Source organism: Drosophila santomea, chromosome 2L, assembly GCF_016746245.2.
Source record: "Drosophila santomea strain STO CAGO 1482 chromosome 2L, Prin_Dsan_1.1, whole genome shotgun sequence".
Taxonomy (NCBI): domain Eukaryota; kingdom Metazoa; phylum Arthropoda; class Insecta; order Diptera; family Drosophilidae; genus Drosophila; species Drosophila santomea.
The window spans coordinates 25460876-25480849 of record NC_053016.2 but is presented as its reverse complement, the minus strand read 5'-3'; the positions used below and the strand labels follow the sequence as shown (position 1 = coordinate 25480849).

The 19974-nt window shown below is 39.9% G+C and overlaps 1 protein-coding gene across 1 annotated transcript in view; it reads left to right on the top strand.

Annotated features, from left to right (window-relative positions):
• Positions 1-15477, top strand: part of LOC120458931 (membrane-associated transporter protein-like) — a 76704-nt gene extending 61227 nt beyond the window's left edge. The window contains exon 4 of the mRNA XM_039646786.2: positions 15196-15477. Within this exon, the coding sequence (XP_039502720.1) occupies positions 15196-15377 (182 nt within the window). The 3' untranslated portion in view covers positions 15378-15477. The remainder of the gene's footprint in view (positions 1-15195) is intronic.
• Positions 15478-19974: the final 4497 nt, after the last annotated feature.

Genomic DNA, 19974 nt, shown 5'->3' with positions numbered 1-19974 from the left:
CGCGATTGCTCACACACGACCATAAGCGCAACCGTGTGACCATTTCAAAGGAGTGTTTGGCGATGTTCAACCGCAATCCAAACGAATTTTTGCGCCGTTTCGTTACCGTAGACGAAACATGGATCCACTACACCACACCAGAGACCAAAGAACAATCAAGACAGTGGGTTTCTCCGGGTGAACGTGCACCAAAGAAGGCCAAGGTGGGTCTGTCGGCCAACAAGGTCATGGCCACAGTTTTTTGGGATGCACAAGGTATCATTCACATCGATTACCTTGAAAAGGGTAAAACGATCACCGGCGAATATTATTCAGAGCTTTTGGACAGATTCGATATTGATTTGAAGCAGAAACGACCGCATTTGGCGAAAAAAAAGTGCTGTTCCATCAGGACAATGCACGGGTGCACACGTGTGTAGTCAGCATGGCAAAATTTCATAAATTGGGCTACGAACTGCTACCCCATCCAGCATATTCTCCAGATTTAGCCCCCTGTGACTATTTTTTGTTTCCAAACATGAAGAAATGGCTCGGCGGTAAGAGATTCGGGTCAAATGAAGAGGTCATCACAGAAACAAACGACTATTTTGAGGGCCTTGAGAAAACCTATTATTTGGAAGGAATAAAAAAATTGGAAAAACGCTGGACTAAATGTATAGAGCTAAAAGGAGATTATGTTGAGAAATAAAACGCTTCTTTGACGAAAAAAATATATTTTATTCAAAAAGTCACGGACTTATCGTATCTGGACTTTTGAAGTTTTGCCCTTAAGCAAATTTAACTTCCGCGCAATTGCGGCTAATTTTTCTTCGAATATCTCTCCCTGCCTTTGGAGCGCACCGTCTATGGCGGCCTCCATATTTGCAATCTGCTCTGCTTGCATTCCTAACACTTGCTGCCTTCCTGAATTCCTATCGTCGAGAATGCTGTCCCGAATGTGTGCAGCCCTATTGGCTTGTTTTTGTACTTTTGTTTCTACAAGTTTCTTATACTCTTCTAACACTTCCTCGTCTCACGAGGCGTTGTCATTCCCTCTATACATGAAAAATGATCGTTGGGTATATTTTTTTCTCAGCGACTAAAAATATTCACATCTATTTTTTTTAAATTTGATTTTAGATATCGGCAGAATTTATTTATTTAGCTATTTTCTATTGGCGAATCACTTTAGACAGAAGGCCTACTCACATGTTCCTATTTTATCGTCTAGATTTGCGTTTTGTCGACGGCCCCTTGCTGCTGGTGCTGCTGCTGTCGTCGCTGCTGTTGTTGCAGCTGCTGTTGCTGTTGCCGTTGGTATAGGTCAGGTGTTGTCGCCGCTGCTGCCGTTGTCGCTGGTACTGTTGTTGTTGTCGTAGCTGCTGCCGCTGCTGTTTTTTTCTGGTGTGGGAAGTCTTGCAGTTCCTCTCTGTAGTTTTGTATGTTTTCTTTTTTGTCGTCGCGGTTTGTTTGCCGACACTATTCCTTAACAAATATGACAAATCCTTGCCGTTGGGCGCCAATTCTGTTACGTCGGTGTATTCGTGCCTGTGTCCTGGGTAAGGACTCTTGCCGAGGGAGGGGCATCCAATGTTCAGGCACCATTATGCCAGCGTAAGCTAGTCGACTTTGGGTCGTGGATCTTGGAAAGCCCCTCACCTCTCCAACATAACGAGAATAAATATTAGTAGTGCCTGATAAAGTTCGTAAAAACGATCGGGCATTGTTTCGGCCACGTTCCCTCCCCTTCATCCCCTTTTGTCAAGGTTGTCCGTCAAAAGTTATGTCATCGTTTTTGACTTACTCCACTTCTCTCGTCATGTTTACCTACTCATTTTGTTGTAGTAACAATAGTAGCATAATTTTATTGAGTAATAAATTGTTGGCTTGTGCCATGTGTAATGTGTAATGCAAAAAAAGAATTAAAAGGTTAGCATACAACAATTATGATAAGTTAGTTATAATTGTTTTGCTATATATATATGTAGTGATGTAGTTATACATACATATACCTTCGTGCACCAATTAATTGTAACCGAACAATAATAAGATATACACAAATAAAGATAAAAAAAATACCCAAAGTGAAGAAGGCATATATATGAATGAATGAATGAGATGGTATTCTTTTCTTTTGTGGCACGCTTTGGCTGCTATTCTGCTCTCAGATTACTTGGAGTAAGCACTTGTTAGGAAAGTCTACGGTGTTGCTTGTTTTCGCTGATATTCAAATTAACGACAATGCACCGGTTCACTTGCTCTTTATTTAATTGTTTTGCCGTTAGTATTTTTATGGTTATATGTATGGTTCCTCCTCCGCTGTACTGATCTCTTGTACATTTTCTCTAGCTTTAATAAAGCCAGGAAGATCAATAAAGCAGCGATGATTTCCAGGGTATACTGTACCCCTGCTATTTCCTGCTTGTGGTCGACAACCTCCTAGGTATTGATCACATTTGCTGTGTTGTCGGAGGCTTTAGACTCCTTGCCGCCCATCCTGAGAGTTTTGTGGAACTATAGTCTTCCTTGCATCCTTGCTTGTCGAAATTTTTTTCTTGACTACGGGTGTTTACCCGAGTAGTGACTGACTATTTTATCTGTGGGCCACGGTCTTTTTATACCGGCATAGAGCTTTTTCTGATCTATTGGTCTTCTATGCCACCTAGGAATCATATTTCTAACTTTCCCCTATTTTGGGAGTCGGTGAATTGTGCCCAGAACTGGTGTGGGTTTTCATTTCTTTCTGCAACCTATTGCGCCCGCTGACCGGGTCATCGGAGACTCTTTTATTGTCGACTTGCATTTTCTTTGTCGCAATCCAACTAAGTCAACGCGGTGATGGTACCCCTTCCCCTGCTTTTAGATTCTGGTTTTGAGTCTTGAAAGTCTTACGATCGCACGAAAAGGGTGTACGCAACACATCCATATAGAAATAATCTAGGAATCTAAGTTTCTTAGAGTTTATTTTTCTTCTGGAGAATTTCTTCATGAAATATATTGATATTTTTGATCAACATTATTATTATTAGACGGTACAAATCCTAAAACAAGTGTAGAACCGATTAATTGAGGAAACCGGTAGCGGTTAATTAATGTAGCATTTTTATCTTCGAACTTTTCTTTTTTTATTACAGATGGCCATAGCCAACAATATATTTTTCAATAAATATATAATGTGAATGCAAGAACTAATAAATGAGTAGGTGAATACATATTAATAGGCGGTGCAGACGCGAAATGTCCAGTAGGTCTAAAATGATGACAAAAACTGTTGACAGACAGTCATAACAAATCGTATTGCACGGCTTGCTATGGTCCTTTTTTTTCTACGGACGTATGAAGGGTAGCGAGTATGAAAAATGGGCCTATCGTTTTACGATAAAACGACAACTAAACTCGTGGGGAAGTGAGGTCTAATGGCTGACGAACGGTACAAATCTAATTCTTTTTCAGGCACTTCTAATATTTAGTATCGTTATGTTGGAGAGTTGAGGGGTGTATACATATATAATTGTTAAAACGTTAATCAACCACCCTAATAGCTATAATACGTTAAGTAAAAGAAAATGGGAGAAGATGACGTGAGTACATAACAGAAACAGAGATAACAATTTATATAACAATGGATTTAAAATTACATTATTCTTTAGACATTTTATCTTCTTCTCCAGAGATCGTCATCGTTTAAGCGTTCCTCTTCTTATCGGATTAGCCAAGGAGGCTGCTAGGTGGTTGATGTGCATCGGTACTGCTTCATTGCATCGGTACTGCTCCTGGGGAGATTGTGGGATGCCGACGGAGTGAAGCTCAACCCTAGGAAGGATCTTTCCCCTCAATGAAAAGTTACAGTTTTCCGACTTTCTTCAATTTATGGAAATGTTTTATCTGTTTGATCACTTGCCGTACGAGTCCAGAAGTTCCTGGACAGGAACTTCGATTGGACAGGTTGAGTTTGCGAGGAAGGCAGCCAAAAGCGTGCCCGCTACATTAAGACATGGCATATCTGAAGTGAAGAGTGTATATAACAAGGAAACCAGGAAAGTTCGATGAGGAACTCCAGCATGAACCCTTTTTAAGCTGGACCTTTTCCCTTTCACCACGGCTATAAAGCTTCTATTAAGGAGGTAAGATTTCAGGAGAAAAAATTGTTCATTCGGGAGTTGAAATTTTATCTTATAAAGTAAGTCTTCATGCCACACGCGGTCAAAAGCTTCCTTAACATCAAGGAATACAGAAGAAAAAAGGTGATGGTGCCTAAAACCCAACTGGTGGACCGCAATGGCATCCTGAACGCTCCTTACTCTCATAATTCTGCAAAGAAATATTTACTCGAATGTTTTTGAGAATGTAGGTAGCAACCTTATCGGTCGATATGACTCGACAAGGATCTCCGGTTTTCCCTGTTTTGGTATCATCGTTATCACAGTAAACTTCCATTGAGAGAGCCGTCAATACCGTTAAAGCCTGGCGCTTTCCTATGATTTTAAGTCCTTCTTCTGGACTTAGATGCTGGATCGGTTATGCATTTTGGAAATGAGCATTTAGAAGAGGCGGGGTTTCTTCTACATCTTTCACCTGGCAAGGTCAAATTAATAAAAGCATTTCTCTAGCTTTTCCGAAAAGCTAAAGAGATTTCTGAGTCAGATCTGCACCATGTATAGTCAGCGTTCTGTATGGGAAATTATATTCCTTGTAGATATCCAGAGGTTGAAGCCGTACAGTTTGGTGGGTTCAGCGCTGCGAAGCATCTCATCCAAATACTTGCTTTTGCATCAAATAGATTCATCTTCAGTACGACTATAAGTGCGTTTGCCGACTAAATCATGAAATCTTATAAATCTGCGAGGTAATATCTATTTAACCTCACCAAGTTAATAAGCTCAGGTTTTTAAAGCGCCTGAGGTGAGTTGGCGAAGTTTGGGACGTTGCGGACCTATGTTAGTTCCGTCCAAGCAGTTCGACATCGTCATTGATGTCATCGGGAGAGTTGACAAGCTAAAAATTGGAAACGTGAAAGGCTCGTGTTTCGCTGAAGGATGTGAGGCTTGTGACAGATGATTTTGGGATGTGATCAGAGTAAAGCTCAAGACATTCATTCCGAATCCCTCTATAGACAGCAAAGTCTAGAGCAAAGCTGATGCTAAACACATTATCGGAGTCCGGAGTCGTAATGCACTGCTCTGTCAATTGAAAAAGCAATTTAATCTTTGACCGAATTAAAACCAATTTATAAGCTATCTTCACTTAAAACGCACGGGTGAGATTACTACTTTCTTACATTTTTATTAGCGACAAAGTCAATGACTTTGGTGTTCGTTGGCCGTATAGATAATGCGTGAACCGTACAGGAGTACCGTATTGTCGCTGGTAACGAAATGGAAATCGTTACTGGAAATACGGACGACGTTAGCGTATGACTTCGGAGCCATCAAGCTTGGTCGAATATTTGCTAATTCCTTTTAACAAAGCGCTCGGAGGCAGTGCATCGCAGTGGTTGTCTCAAGTTTGCTTTGTTGGTATCACTTGGTCGCAGTTCAAGAAATTATTCGTGCAGCGGTTCGGCGGCCTAGAGACAACAGCTGTAATGATGAACGTTTTAATTGGGCGTCCCAAATCTGCAGAGAGCTATACAAAGTATGGCAGCCGCATAGTTCCTTTATTACTATCCAAGTGGAAAGCCAAGAATATGGGGGAGATGGCGGTATCGATAACGTTAGCCCACATGGCACAAGATGATCATAATTTGTTGCATTGAGTCTTCACCCCCAACGTGACTACGCGTAATGAGCTGCAGCGGCAGCTGCATGCTTTTGCCTTTAACAAGCGGAAACAAGAATACGATGGATATTTGCCTGGCTCGAAAGTAAGAAGATAAGAACGCAGTCACAGATAAAAAGCCATTCTTGTGGGAAAATCGGACACAAATACGCCCAATGCCACGTTCGGATGGAGAGCTCATCTTACAGCAAGGAAAATAACTAGTCGAGATCTCAGAAACAGAATAGCTTTAAAGTCGAGATTCAGCAAGCAAGCAGAAACATACACAAAGCGCAAGTTTGCTGACCCATGATGGCACAATCACTCTAACGCCCACACACCTCCCAAACTTTTACTATTTTTTTTTAAATTCCTCCTAGCTGAGCAGCCAGGGCCATGACAGAGCTCGGCAGTGTGCACTTCTAGCTTTGCTCTAACTAGTTCGACGGATGGGGCGGGGTACTTGCCTACTCTATAATTCATGGAAGCACCTTTTCGCAATACTTTAAGTGCACGGTTTCAAATGAACAAAAATCAACAGGATAGGTATAAAAAAAATGAAATAAATATTGTAAGTTCCAATAAAAAGATAGATACCGGCTTATTGACAGAAACATTCGGTTCCGATTGACTCTAGGGTATGAGATGTTAATTTTACCCTATTCTACACCCTCCCTACCTTGACAACACCGGAGAAAATATATATATTTACGAATTCAGTCCGAACGTTTAATAAAAAAAATAACACGATTGGCTTGTGATATATTATTAAACGTTTTATTTATTCCAATAGAGGAAGAACTAGAGCCTTTGGATTATCACTTAGTTGGACAATTGATTTCGATGTTGAAATGGGCTGATAGCGTACTCAGAACTGAACTGCCTTATGGGGACATGTTTGCGTTTATATAGGCAGATTGAGAGTGAAGTGATTAAGAGTGAAGTTTAAGAAAATTAAGTTATAATTGTTTATTAAGAGAGAAGCTCTCGAAAAATATGAGAGAAGCTCCCGAAAAATAGGAGTAATTGGAGAATCCTGAGACCATTGCGTGGGCGGAAGTATTTGTTATTTCAGTTGGCCTCGCCAAGTGGTCAAATGTTTACGATTTGTTATTTCAGTTGGCTTCGCCAAGTGATCGAATGTTTAGGGGACGACGTTGGCTCGCCACAGAGTCTAGACTTTGGAATATGATGCTGTGCGTAAATGACAGCTAAGCTTAATCGAAGGGCTCTCGATCTTTGATTACATTTTGTTCTTAGACATTAATGTGTGCGTGTGAGTTGTTACAATAGTATGTGTGGCTTTGTACTTAGACATTAATGTGAAAGTGTGAGTTGGGGAGTTGTGGGTGTAGAATGGATATGTTACTATATATATAATATATAAGCTATATAGTAGCTACCTTACTATTTATGTTCTAGGATCGGCATGGTGTTCGGCGACAGACCCACAAGAAAAAAACAATTAAACCTTCATTTCAATTATATAATAATTATTATAATTATAATTAAAAGGATAAGGATAAACAAAATTAAAAAAAAACAAGAGAGAACGCTATAGTCGAGTTCCCCGACTATCTGGTACCCGTTACTCAGCTAGTGGAAAGGAGAAGGAGAGTCTTAAACACTGACAGTTTGTAGGCGTTAAAGTGGGCGTGGCAGAAAGTTTTTTTGCAAATCGATAGGAATTTACAAGACTAATGCAAAAATGAAAAGATATTAAAACACTTTTCAAAAGTGTGGGCGTAGCAGCTTTGGGCGGTTTGTGGGCGTTACAGTGGGCGTGGCAAAAAGTTTTTTTGCAAATCGATAGAAATTTACCAGACCAATACAAAAATGAAAAAATATCAAAACATTTTTCAAAAGTGTGGGCATGGCAGTCTTAGGCGGTTTGTGGGCGTTAGAGTGGGCGTGGCAACATGAATCGACAAACCTGCGCTGCGTCTATGTCTCTGGAGTCTGCATGCTTAATCTCAACTTTCTAGCTTTTGTAGTTCCTGAGATCACGGCGTTCATACGGACGGACAGACGGACATGGTCATATTGACTCGGCTATTGGTCCTGATCAAGAATATATATACTTTATATGGTCGGAAACGCTTCCTTCTGCCTGTTACATACTTTTCAACGAATCTAGTATACCTTTTTACTCTACGAGTAACGGGTATAAAAAGAAAATTTAAGAGAAAGCATTTAAATTAGTGGCATAATACGACACAGCGTCCGAATTATTGAAACAATGGAAAATTTTTATATCAATTCTTTTTAGCCCCTTTTAATATTTATACGTCTGATCCAGTTTGGTTCGCAGAACGAAACTTTTTAAAGTTGGCATCTTCCTTGGAGATGGTTCAGAAATATCCAATATATTTTCATATTTTTATTCCAGCTCATCGTTCGAAATACTTCCAAAGCATAGCGAAAATCTGCGCAGCGCTGCCAAAGCAGAGCTAATTAATCCAAGCAGCGCTCAAACAACCAAAGCATCGAAGAATTAGGTAGAGCAGCGGCAGCAATTTCATACCCGGCCACTTTTTATAAATGCACTTGAAATTCACAGAAATTAATTTTATGCGTATGTTTGCCGGTTTTGAACTGATATTATTATATTTAAAATGTATTTTTATACATTAACTTCAGTATAAAATATTTTCAGCACAATATATAAATTTATTTCACGCACTCGACTTGAACTTATTTGGTCGGCTGCTGTTCTTAGAGTAAGCTGTATTCAGACTAGGCCTGGGCATATATCAAAGCCGATCATGCGACAACAGCAAGTGCAGCCGAAGTCGACAAACATGCGTGGGTGTCGGCGCGCACAAACGATGTGCTAGCCACGCTTAAGCTAATTGCTTTCGGAACTAGCGTAAAAGGGTAAAGAGAAAAGAAACAAATGCCCCTGTAAGGAAATTAGACACTACACCGCAGTTAATGCTGCAGAGATTTTAATACCAGAAGCATTCACTGAAAAAAGTACAATTTCCACCTTAATTCTTTTTAGGCTTATTCTGCAAGTCTTTTAAATGATTTACACCTATTGATTTACCCGACTCATTAATCAGTTCGTAATACGTAGAACTTAATTTCTTTTTAACCTTAGCTGGAATGAACACAGGTGCCAGCTTGGCGTTGAATCTTTTCCCAGCATTGCTTAGGGCAAAGTTTCTAGCATACACGTTGGCTTCCACACTGAATTGTATTGGTCGGCAGCGTAGATTATAAGTGCGAGTGGTAACGTCAGATATAGCAATCTGAATCACGTCCTGCTGTTTAAGAGAAGTATCGTCAGACAGAAGATTAATTTCGTTGAGAGAGATGTCACAATTGGAATGGTCATTACCACTATATTCTCGAATTGCCGCAAGAACTGATCTATTTAGCCTTTCACTGGCGTTGGCCTGTGGCGAATAGACAGCTGTACACATATGATTAATGCCAAATCGTGTTAAGAACGATTCAAAAAAATCAGATTTGAATTGGGAACCGTTATAGGTTAGTACTACCTAGGGTACCCCAAAAACGTAAAATAAGAATATCTTTAGTGAGAGCTGTTAGTATCCATAATTTCCATGACTCTGCTTCTTGCGTTGCATCACCAGTTGCGTGTTGGAAAGAATAACCCTCGACATAAGCGCGAAATTTCCTAATGCCCCGGATTACGGCTAAGCACTCAAGCTCAGTGACAGTGTAGTTTCTTAGGGCCTTTGACAACTTCTCCGACATAAACGCGATAGGTAGCTCTTCGCCCTCTTCATTCTTTTGAGCTAATACGCAGCCAAGACCATGGGTGTTAGCGTCGCAAATAAGTATGAATGGTTTAGAGAAATCGGGAGACCTAAGCACTGGAGCTGTAGTTAGACTGGATTTCAGTTTCTTGAAAGCTTCTTCTGCGGCTTCATTCCACTCTAAGCATTTGTTTTTCTTGAGAAGCTCAGTTAGTGGAAAGCTAATTGCGGCATAGTTTTCAACGAATCTCCTATACCAACCTGAGAGTCCTAAAAATCTTCTCAGTTGTTTTACTGATTTGGGAATTGGAAAATCTAAGATAGCGTGTATTTTCCCGATATCGGTTTTCAATTGGCCAATTATGAAACCGAGATATTTAATCTCCCGCAGGCAAAACTTAGACTTGTATATTAATAGTCAAGTTGGCTTTCCGGAGATATAAGGCGACTTCCTTGAAAAGGAACATGTGGGAATCAAAGTCGTCTGATAAAATAAGGAGATCGTCTAAATAAACGAACACGCTGGTTCGCAAATGTGGTGGTATTACTTTTTCCATAAGCCTACATAAGGTCAGGGGTGCATTGCACAGTCCAAACGGCATTACCTCATACTGGTACAAGGGCCTGTTTGGGATTGTGAATGCGGTGTATTGCCTAGATTTTTCTTCAAGCGGAACTTGCCAAAAAGCATGCTTCATGTCCGTAGAGGAGCAACTGTCTTTTAGTTAGACGTGCACGTTTGTGCTTAGATTCGAAACTGGTATGTATAGAGCAGGAGGTAGCCGGCATAAGATGCCGTCGATATGTGGCAGAGGGTAGGCATCTTTCCGAGTATATTTTTTTACGACTTTCGAATCTAAGCACAAACGCAACATTTCGCCACGTCTAACTAAAAGACAGTTGCTGCTCCATTCCTATTTCCTTAAACATGTCTATCTCGACGGCTGGTTAGACTGGCCATTGCCTTTGCTTGACCGGAATTGCGTTGCCTACATCGATGCTGTGCTCGCACAAGTGAGTTCGGCCTAAACTTTCCTGATCGAATGAGGGGAACTTGGCGATGACGGAATTAAGACGAAAACGCTGTCTTGCATTCCAAGTGTGCATATTTGTTCGGTTTGAGCATCGTCTCCAGTATCTAATTCAGATACTTCTCCTATGGGATCTAGCAACTGATCTAATAGTCCAAAGGAACGCCAAAAATCAACGCCTAAATGAACATCCTGACTCAGATCAGGCTTGGTCATATCTCGATATGTAATATCGGCAACGAACTTGCCGATCACTGGGCAGTTAGAGCCATTAGCCGTTTGGATGACTCCAGAACATTTTCGAAATTGAGGGCTGTTTCTAAGAGCAGCAGCAGCTTCATTTCCCACACAGCTGATCGTGGCGCCTGAATCCAACAAAGCTTTATATTGGTTTCTTCCTAGCTTAAGATCGGTGTAAAGTCGCTTATGGGACTTAGAGATCATTGCCGAGACTAATCTTTTGCGGGTAGATTTAATCTTTTTCCAAAACGTTCTCAAACGCAAGGTAGATCGCTTTGGTCTCAAATTTAAATAAATGCTGTCAACTTCAGCAAATATATGTTTCTTAGCGGCTTTGTAATTAGCTAAATGTAAATGAAAAGGCAAGTGGGGGTCTATTCCGGTTTTAATTAAATTTTGTTGGCTCTGTTCTGCGACTTGACTGAAGTCTGTTTGAGCACCACTATCTACGGTAATTACTTTGGATGCGACAAGTGGGTTATGTTTGCCGCATCCCTCTAGTAGTTCTCCTGGTGGTTACAGATCAGACATTTGGGCTTGAAGGTATTTTTAGCCCCACAACCGTAACAAAAGATAGCTCTCTTTTCTAAACAGTCATCGAAACGAGCACATCAATCACTTGTGTTGAATAGTGGAAACATTCTCGGAAACCTGTTCATCAACCTCAGTTGCAAGTTCTGCTATACGCGGACGCGCTTCGAATTTGGACTTGATTGACTGTGTTCGCAAATTTTTATGGAATTGCTCGTGAGTACGGATTTCGTCACGAAAACTGGCTACGTTTGTTATGCCCAAGTGCATAAGCTCATAACGAAGGGAAGATTTTGAATTATGAATAAGAATTCGTACGAGTGAACGTTCAGAAATTTCCTTGCTAAGTCGGCCTACCAATCTCTCTACATCGAATTGGAAATCCTCAAAAGATTCCTGATCACCCTGTTTTCGAGAATTGATTAATTCCCAGACGTCAATATCGTCTTCGATATCTTCAAACTTTTTACGAAACTCATTACAGAATGTTTCCCAAGAAAAATTAGGATTTGAGCGGTGGAACCGCCAGAACCAATCATTGGCCCTTCCCGAGAACAATAAGTGTAGATTATCGCAAAGAAGCTGTACCCAAGTTCTGGACTACCAAAGAACGAATTCGCTAGAGAAAGTCCTGTGCTGACATGCCTTTAATCCTCCATCTTTGAATAACGACTGCAGCTGGATATATCTTGTGGATTGCTTAAACCATTAAGTGAAAATAATGCAGCTGGAGACACGATGAAAGGTCTATTATTGGGTCTTAAACTTTGATGTGGTTCAACATGTTCTGCTCGGTTTATATTTACGGCAGCTAGTTGAGCTTAGACCGCCTTTCAAGGTTCGAGGATTGAAAAAGTGGGTCTTGACTAGCGATAGTCAAGATAGTCGATAGCCTCTCTAACGAGATGAGTGACGTCATCTCTATTCAAAACAGAAGAGCGAGTATCTTCTTTGTTTTTGGATACAACAGTTGGACGGGTTTCGATAGGAAGTTTGTCATTATTTCGAATTACTGCTCGAGTATTCATACCCCTCCTAGGAGTTGCTCCTCTACCTCTTTTATTGGTGCCTCTGGGATTAACCGAGGAATCCCTAATCCAATTAAGAGAAGGTGGAACAGCCTCGCTGACAACCGTAGCGTCTTAGATCCCAATATCCAGTGTATTGTTCAGATAAGTTACCTTGGGTTGAAGTACAAGTACTTTTGCATAAAGGACATAGCGGAGAAGCTTTAATACTGTCTACAACGCATTTGCTGTGGAATTTATGATTGCAGGGCAAAACTGCAATTAAATCAATATGTTCCATTACCTCGTGGCAAAGTCCACAGAACGGATCTTGAATGGGGATTTCAAAAGCCGCATTTTCATTACTGCGATAAACTGTCATTTCAATAATATAAAAGTATATCCAACAAATTCATAAAAATTAGGGGTCTGTCGCTTTACAAAATGCCGAAACCTAAAACATAAGTTAAGCCAATGTAACGCCAAATGTATAATCAATACATTGTATCCTTACTGAATTCTAATATATTGTTCTATTGTCCGATTTGTATTAAAAGGTGAGTATCAATCCGGTCAGATTATCAAAATTTTTCTAATAATCTAAATATCCAAGCTTGACTCTCAAAATCAAATTCAAAGTTACTAAAGATTAACTTTTAAACATGAAGATGTTTTTAGAGACGGTTTAATTTGGTAGACCAATCCGAATTGCAATCGCAATTTAACAATATTAAATCCGTACTCCTCGAGTACAAAACTACTAAAAGATAAAATTCATATCTCAGGTTCGCTTGTGTTGTTTAATTCGTAAATTTAAATTAAAACCAATATTCCACAAGACGATTTTCCGAGTGTCTTAAAAAATGTTTGTTAAAAAGAAAACCTAGTTTGAAACACAAAGTAAATTGATATTTAATGGGTGCGTTATGCGAGAAAACAGCCGCGAAGCTAACTAACACATTTATACACGCTGGGCGCCAATTGTGTAGTGTGCAGCCCTTTTACTTTTTTTTTTTTTAAATTCTTCCTAGCTGAGCAGCCAGGGTCATGACAGAGCTCGGCAGTGTGCACTTCTAGCATTTGCTCTAACTACATCGACGGATGGGGCGGGGTTCTTGCCTACTCATGGGAGCACCTTTTCACAATACTTTAAGTGCACGGTTTCAAATGAACAAAAATCAACAGGATATGTATAAAACAAGAGAGAACGCTATAGTCGAGTTCCCCGACTATCTGATACCCGTTACCACGCTAGTGGATGTGCGAAAGAGCAATTTCAACACTGACAGCTTTTGGCGGTTTACGGGCGTTAGGGTGGGCGTGGCAAAAAGTTTTTTGGCAAATTGATAGAAATTTACAAGACCAAAGCAAAAATGGAAAAGTATCAAAACATTTTTCAAAAGTGTGGGCGTGGCAGTTTTGGGTTTGGGGGCGTTAGAGTGGGCGTGGCAAAAAGTTTTTTTGCAAATCGATACATTTACAAGACCAATACAAAAATGGAAAAATTTTAAAACATCTAATATACCCTTTTACTCTACGAGTAACGGGTATAAAAAATATAAGTAAATAATAGTATTTTAAATAATGAAAAATATAGGAAATAATGCACGGTTTAATTAAAAAATAAAACAAATTATGATCGACCATTAAATAAAAATAATAAATAAAAATAGGGGAAAATCAAATAAAACTCACTCACCCGGCGACGCCGTCGTTGAGCTCAATGACCGCTGAAAATCTTTATAAAATAGAGGATCATTTTGTTTTGACCATGAGTTTAAATTTAAGCACAAAAAAAAGTTATTAATTATTAATTAATTATCTCTTGATCATTCCTTATTTCATTTTATAAAATTTAAGTTAATAAAAAAAATGTATTTTAAATTTTAAGTAATTCAATTCAAACAAGAGAGAACGCTATAGTCGAGTTCCCCAACTATCTGATACCCGTTACTCAGCTAGTGGAAGAGAGGAGAGTCTTAAACACAGTTTTTGTCGGTTTGTAGGCGTTTTAGTGGGCGTGGCAGAAAGTTTTTTGGCAAATCGATAGAAATTTACAAGACTAATACAAAAATGAAAAAATATCAAAACATTTTTCAAAAATGTGGGCGTGGCAGTTTTGGGCGGTTTGTGGGCGTTAGAGTTGGCGTGGCAACATGAATCGACAAACTTTCGCTGCGTCTATGTCTCTGGAGTCTGTATGCCTAATCTAAACTTTCTAGCTTTTGTAGTCCCTGAGATCTCGACGTTCATACGGACGGACAGACGGACAGACGGACGGACGGACAGACGGACATGGCCAGATCGACTCGACTATTGATCGTGATCAAGAATATATATACTTTATATGGTCGGAAACGCTTCCTTCTACCTGTTACATACTTTTCAACGAATCTAGTATACCCTTTTACTCTACGAGTAACGGGTATAAATAGGGGAAAATCAAATAAAACTCACTCACCCGGCGACGCCGTCGTTGAGCTCAATGACCGCAGAAAATCTTTATAAAATAGAGGATCATTTTGTTTCGACCATGAGTTTAAATTTAAGCACAAAAAAAAGTTACCAATAATTAATTAATTAGCTGTTGATCCTTCCTTATTTAATTTTATAAAATTTAAGTTAATAAAAAAAAATTTACTTTAAGTATTTCCATTAAAAAAAGAAAATTTAAGAGAAAGCATTTAAATTAGTGGCATAATTCGACACAGCGTCCGAATTATTGAAATAATGGAAACTTTTATATCAATTCTTTTTAGTCACTTTTAATATTAATACGTCTGATCCAGTTTGGTTCGCAGAACGAAACTTTGTGAAGACCTAGCACATTTTTCGGAAAATTGGTCAATAAAGAGTTGGCATCGGTTTCTTCCGTGGAGATGGTTCAGAAATATCCAATATATTTTCATATTTTTATTCCAGCTCATCGGTCGAAATTCTTCCAAAGCATAGCGAAAATCTGCGCAGCGCTGCACCAAATATCCAAAGCAGAGCTAATTAATCAAAGTCAGCGCTCAAACAACCAAAGCGGCGAAGAATTAGGTAGAGCAGCGGCACCGCAGCTCCACATAACTAAAACGGCCGCAGCCCTGCGTTTGCCATGACGTCACAAAATTGCCAAAACTTCGTGTGCATATTTGGGGTGGGATTTTCTCCTGCTATAAACATGCAGGAATTTTCTCCAAACAATATATATAATATAAGAAGGCACTGGCACGAAATAGGCACTGTAATAAAATTTGGTTATAAATTGTTCATAAGAAAATGAGCAATTTCATACCTGGCCACTTTATGTACTTGAAATTCACAGAAATGAATTTTATGCGTATATTTGCCGGTTTTGAACTGATATTATTATATTTAAAATGTATTTTTATACATTAACTTCAGTATAAAATATTTTCAGCAAAATATATAAATTTATTTCACGCACTCGACTTGAACTTATTTGGTCGGCTGCTGTTCTCAGAGTAAGCTGTACTCAGACTAGGCCTGGGCATATATCAAAGCCGATCTCATGCGACAACGGCAAGTGCAGCCGCTAGGTGACCGAATTAAAGATAAGCCACTCTTAAGCTAATTGCTTTCGGAACTAGCAAAAGGGGAAAGAGAAAAGAAACAAATGGCCCTGTAGGAAATTGGACACTACATAATTCATTTGCAATCACAATGTTATTAGTCAAGAAGAAGGATTGCAGCGACAGAGTGTGTATCAATTTTCGTGAACTAAATGCAAATACAAATAAAATATTTTTCTACATTAGATATGGTAAGCAATGCCATTTGGCCTAAAGAACGCTTCTTCTATTTTTAAACGAGCAATAACGCGAGCTTTGGAGAATTTAGCCTAATCCTATGCAGTAGTCTATATAGACGATGTACTGATTGTTGCGAACACAAAAGGTGAAGCATAAAGAGGTTAAACACGGTGTTAAAGATGTTGTCAGAGGCAGGTTTTACTTTTTTTGTAAAGAAGTGCGCATTTTTTCGAACTGGTAATGCGTATATTGGACTTTGCATCAAAGATGGCGAAATTAAACTGAATCCTAGTAAGATTGAGGCTCTATCTGTATTGCCATCACCAACCGAGCAGGTGAAACCACTCTATCAGCTGACCCCCAAGCTATGGAATTAAGAGAATGAGTAAATTTGACAAAACATTATTAAGGTATTGACGAATGAACCCATGCTGATAATTTTCAAACCTGTACTCCAAATGCATGTGCAGATGGTTAAGGTGCAATGCTAATGCACAAGATAGATGACAAACTAAGGGTAATTGAATATTTTAGCAAGTGTACAACAGCATCAGAAGCTGTTTATAGTTCAATGAAAAACTTCAGTTATTATCTACACGGTAGGAAATTTGTCCAGCATACCGAGTGCAATTCATAAAAGCTGAATTGACCCCAGGAGTGTATCGTTGGTGGGCGTACTTAAAGGTATCTGATTTTAGCGTTGAGTATAGAAAGGATAGTCAAATGGCTCAAGTGGACTTTTTATCGCAAAGCCCAATTCCCACGGTTTCAGATGTCACAGGTAGAGCAGCAGAGGTTCGTGTAGATCTAGCAAGGAAAACGAATGACTGGCTGATAGCTGAACAGAAAAGATATGATGGTATATTGAACATCCTAGGCCTTTTAAATAGCGAAGATTACAATATCGCAGCTGGATTACAATATCGCACGATACAGCGTAATGGCAAGACTTCAATCAATTATTTACCAGTTATTCCTAAGGTGTTTACGTGGTCGGGTATAAACCATGTAAACGGGCCATGACTCATTTAGGATGGTAAAAACCCTTGATAATGCTTATGAAAAATTTTGGTTTGACCACATGGGTTAGTATGTCCGAAAATTTGTTGAAGGCGTTTCGCAATTGGTAATTTCCGTGAATTTTTTCAACAAATAAAATAGGTTTGCATTTAATGGTCACAGGCGCCAGCCGAGCAAATGGTCAAGTACCTTAGAGCTGCTTATAGCGAAAGCAGCCAGACCAATTGGCTACAAATACAAGACGTAGAGAGCATAGTAGATAAAAAAATACGCTTGATTTAAGGAGAGTTTTGACAAAAATAAGGAGAAAGTAATTGGGTACAATGTAGGTGGTCATGTATTGTTGAAAGCTGAAGAACGTCACAAAACAAAACTTGATCCCAAGGGGTCCCTAAACTTTTGTAAGAGACGTTCCCAGACAAGAGAAAACACAGGAAGAATATATTAAGACGTTATAATTATTTACTGAATTAAACTATGGCTATGTACAGGCGTGTATGTGTGTGAGTATAAAATATATATCGCGTTATACCGAAAGCTTTCAGCTTTGCAAATTAAAACAAGTTTTGGGGGTTGTGAGCTTCTCGTAATCCTCCTGGTACTTGCCCACTTCTACAAAGTTGGTTCAGTTGTCACCTTAGAGATGTAGAACCATTTATCGTTGTCCGGTGAACCTGATTAGAGTTAGAAGGAAATGCTCCGTGGTAAGGCCTGTCACCGCTTTTAAGTGCACTTCCTTTGTGTCAAGACAAACGAAAACGGCGATGTATCCCTTGTAAAAGCTTGTCCCTCGCAAACGTGCTGCATTCAGCTCTATAGCGTCTGCGTAGTCAACTCCATTAACGGTCTGCAAGGGGGGTTCACTGAATGTAGAGGTAGATCTCCCATGTGCTGTGTCGACGTGATTGGCCTGGTCCGAAAGCACCTCACACATTTCCGAACTTCCTGTCAGTATTCAGAACCCTTAGAGAGTGTGAGCCAAAGTCAGCTGCGCACCTCCGTACGGGCCCAAAATGTGCGATTAGCGTACTACTAGTTGTGCAAAGTGATAAGAACTTGGATGAATTATTGGATGACGAAGTTCGTGTGACAGCCCACAATGGGCAACCGCACCAAGGCCTGTCACCTTGACTACTTACAAGCCACTCTGGGCCTCTCTACAACTAGTCGTGTTTTGTCCACCTTTGCCTCTAGCGCGGCATCATTTATGTCGACCTGTCCAGTCTCCGTCAATGGCATCCGTGAAAGAAAGTCTAGTTGGGAGGTCGGTTAGAATTCGATAAGTCTGCATATGATGTGGAAGACCCATCACAGAACGCGATAAGCTGGGCTGAAACTATGGATCCAGGAGAATAATGAATCCACCGCTGAATAATTATATTGTTGATTCTGAGCAAGCTGTCCCGAAATGCTTTCTACCGCTTTGCGAGAACATTAGGAACCTCATCCCATTTCTAGCGCCGTAGTGTCGCAGCTTAAAGGTGTCCGACTGCACTGATGCTCTAGCGTTGACAATGCATAAACGTTTATGGATGCATCCGCCGCCCGCCATAAAATCCGCTGATACTGGACGATACAAAAGGATATGTTCCGCTAATTGAGTAGGACTGCCGACATCATTCTAAAAGTCGTTCAACGATCGTTAGTTGCTAGTCCTTAAGGAGGCATCGATGACGCTTTTTTTGTTTGGTCGATTGAGGATCCTTCTTAATAGAGATGCGGTACTCAATATGCTATTTCGTGAAAGCATTACTTATTGAACTGCTTTTACTGCCTACCGCCGGCGCTATTTGCTCGAGCGCGAAGTAATCTTTAATCTCATCCACATATTTGCTCCACCTTATTGCACTGCTAGACAGAAGTATTTCCAACTGCAGCAACCGATTTAGGGCCATTTTTTTTTATTATTATTGAATAATTATTTATTGAATCTTTCCTTTTACTTAAGAGACTAGCAATAAGTTTTTAAATCGTATTCTAAGGTAGCTAATTATGTGCTATGTGGACGCAGTGCTCGTTGATCGTTGCGGTGCAGTCGGCTTTGGCTGCATACTTCAAAAAGTTTTCTTGCATGGGGATTTGGATGTAAGCATCTAGTACTTTTTCCTTGCATTTTATTTTTTTCTCTGATATTCTCTGACAAGTTTTTATAAAGGTTTCTCTGTATATTCTTGTTCCGAAGATACGTTATTTTTCTCAGAATCCTAGACTGTGCTTGGAGTTATGCAAAAGGACTTTGTACTCCATGCTTAGGGGAGAGCGAACGTTTATAAACCAGTGTAGATCCTTGAGACTGGTGCACAAAGGATCTACACTGGTTTATAAACGTTCGCTTTCCCCTAAGCATGGAGTACAAAGTCCTTTTGCATGGCCTCTATGTGTTTCCGCTAGGTGATCCGCTTGTCCAGATGAATACCTAAGTGTTCTGTCTTCTGGAATGCGCGTGTGGTTCATAACCAAGGGCGGGCAGCTTTGTTTGTTTAGGGTAAACGTAACCTGTTTGCATTTTTGTTCGTTTACTCGTATGCGCCAATCTGCAAGTCAATGCTCTACGCATATTAAATGGTTGCATCGTAGCTTTTAATCGTCAGCGAATGTGGATATTGTTAGCTGGTAGTTTGTGTATAGGGTGTATAGAATTGGACCCAGAACACTTCCTTAGGGCACTCCACCTTCTATAGAACAATCGCTTTGAAGTGCTTGAACTGCATCTAACCGGGAACACTCTGTGGTATAGGTAAGACTTTAGAAGCTTATGTACGTTTATAGGCAGCAATTTGAATATTTTAAACATGAGTTCATCCAACCATACCCTATCAAACGCTTGTGCAACGATGTGCAATAGCAGTGCGAATTTCTGTTGTGATGAGGTTAACCGGCTCATGTTTTGCCTGCAAACCAAATCGGTAGTGTGTTGTGTGTT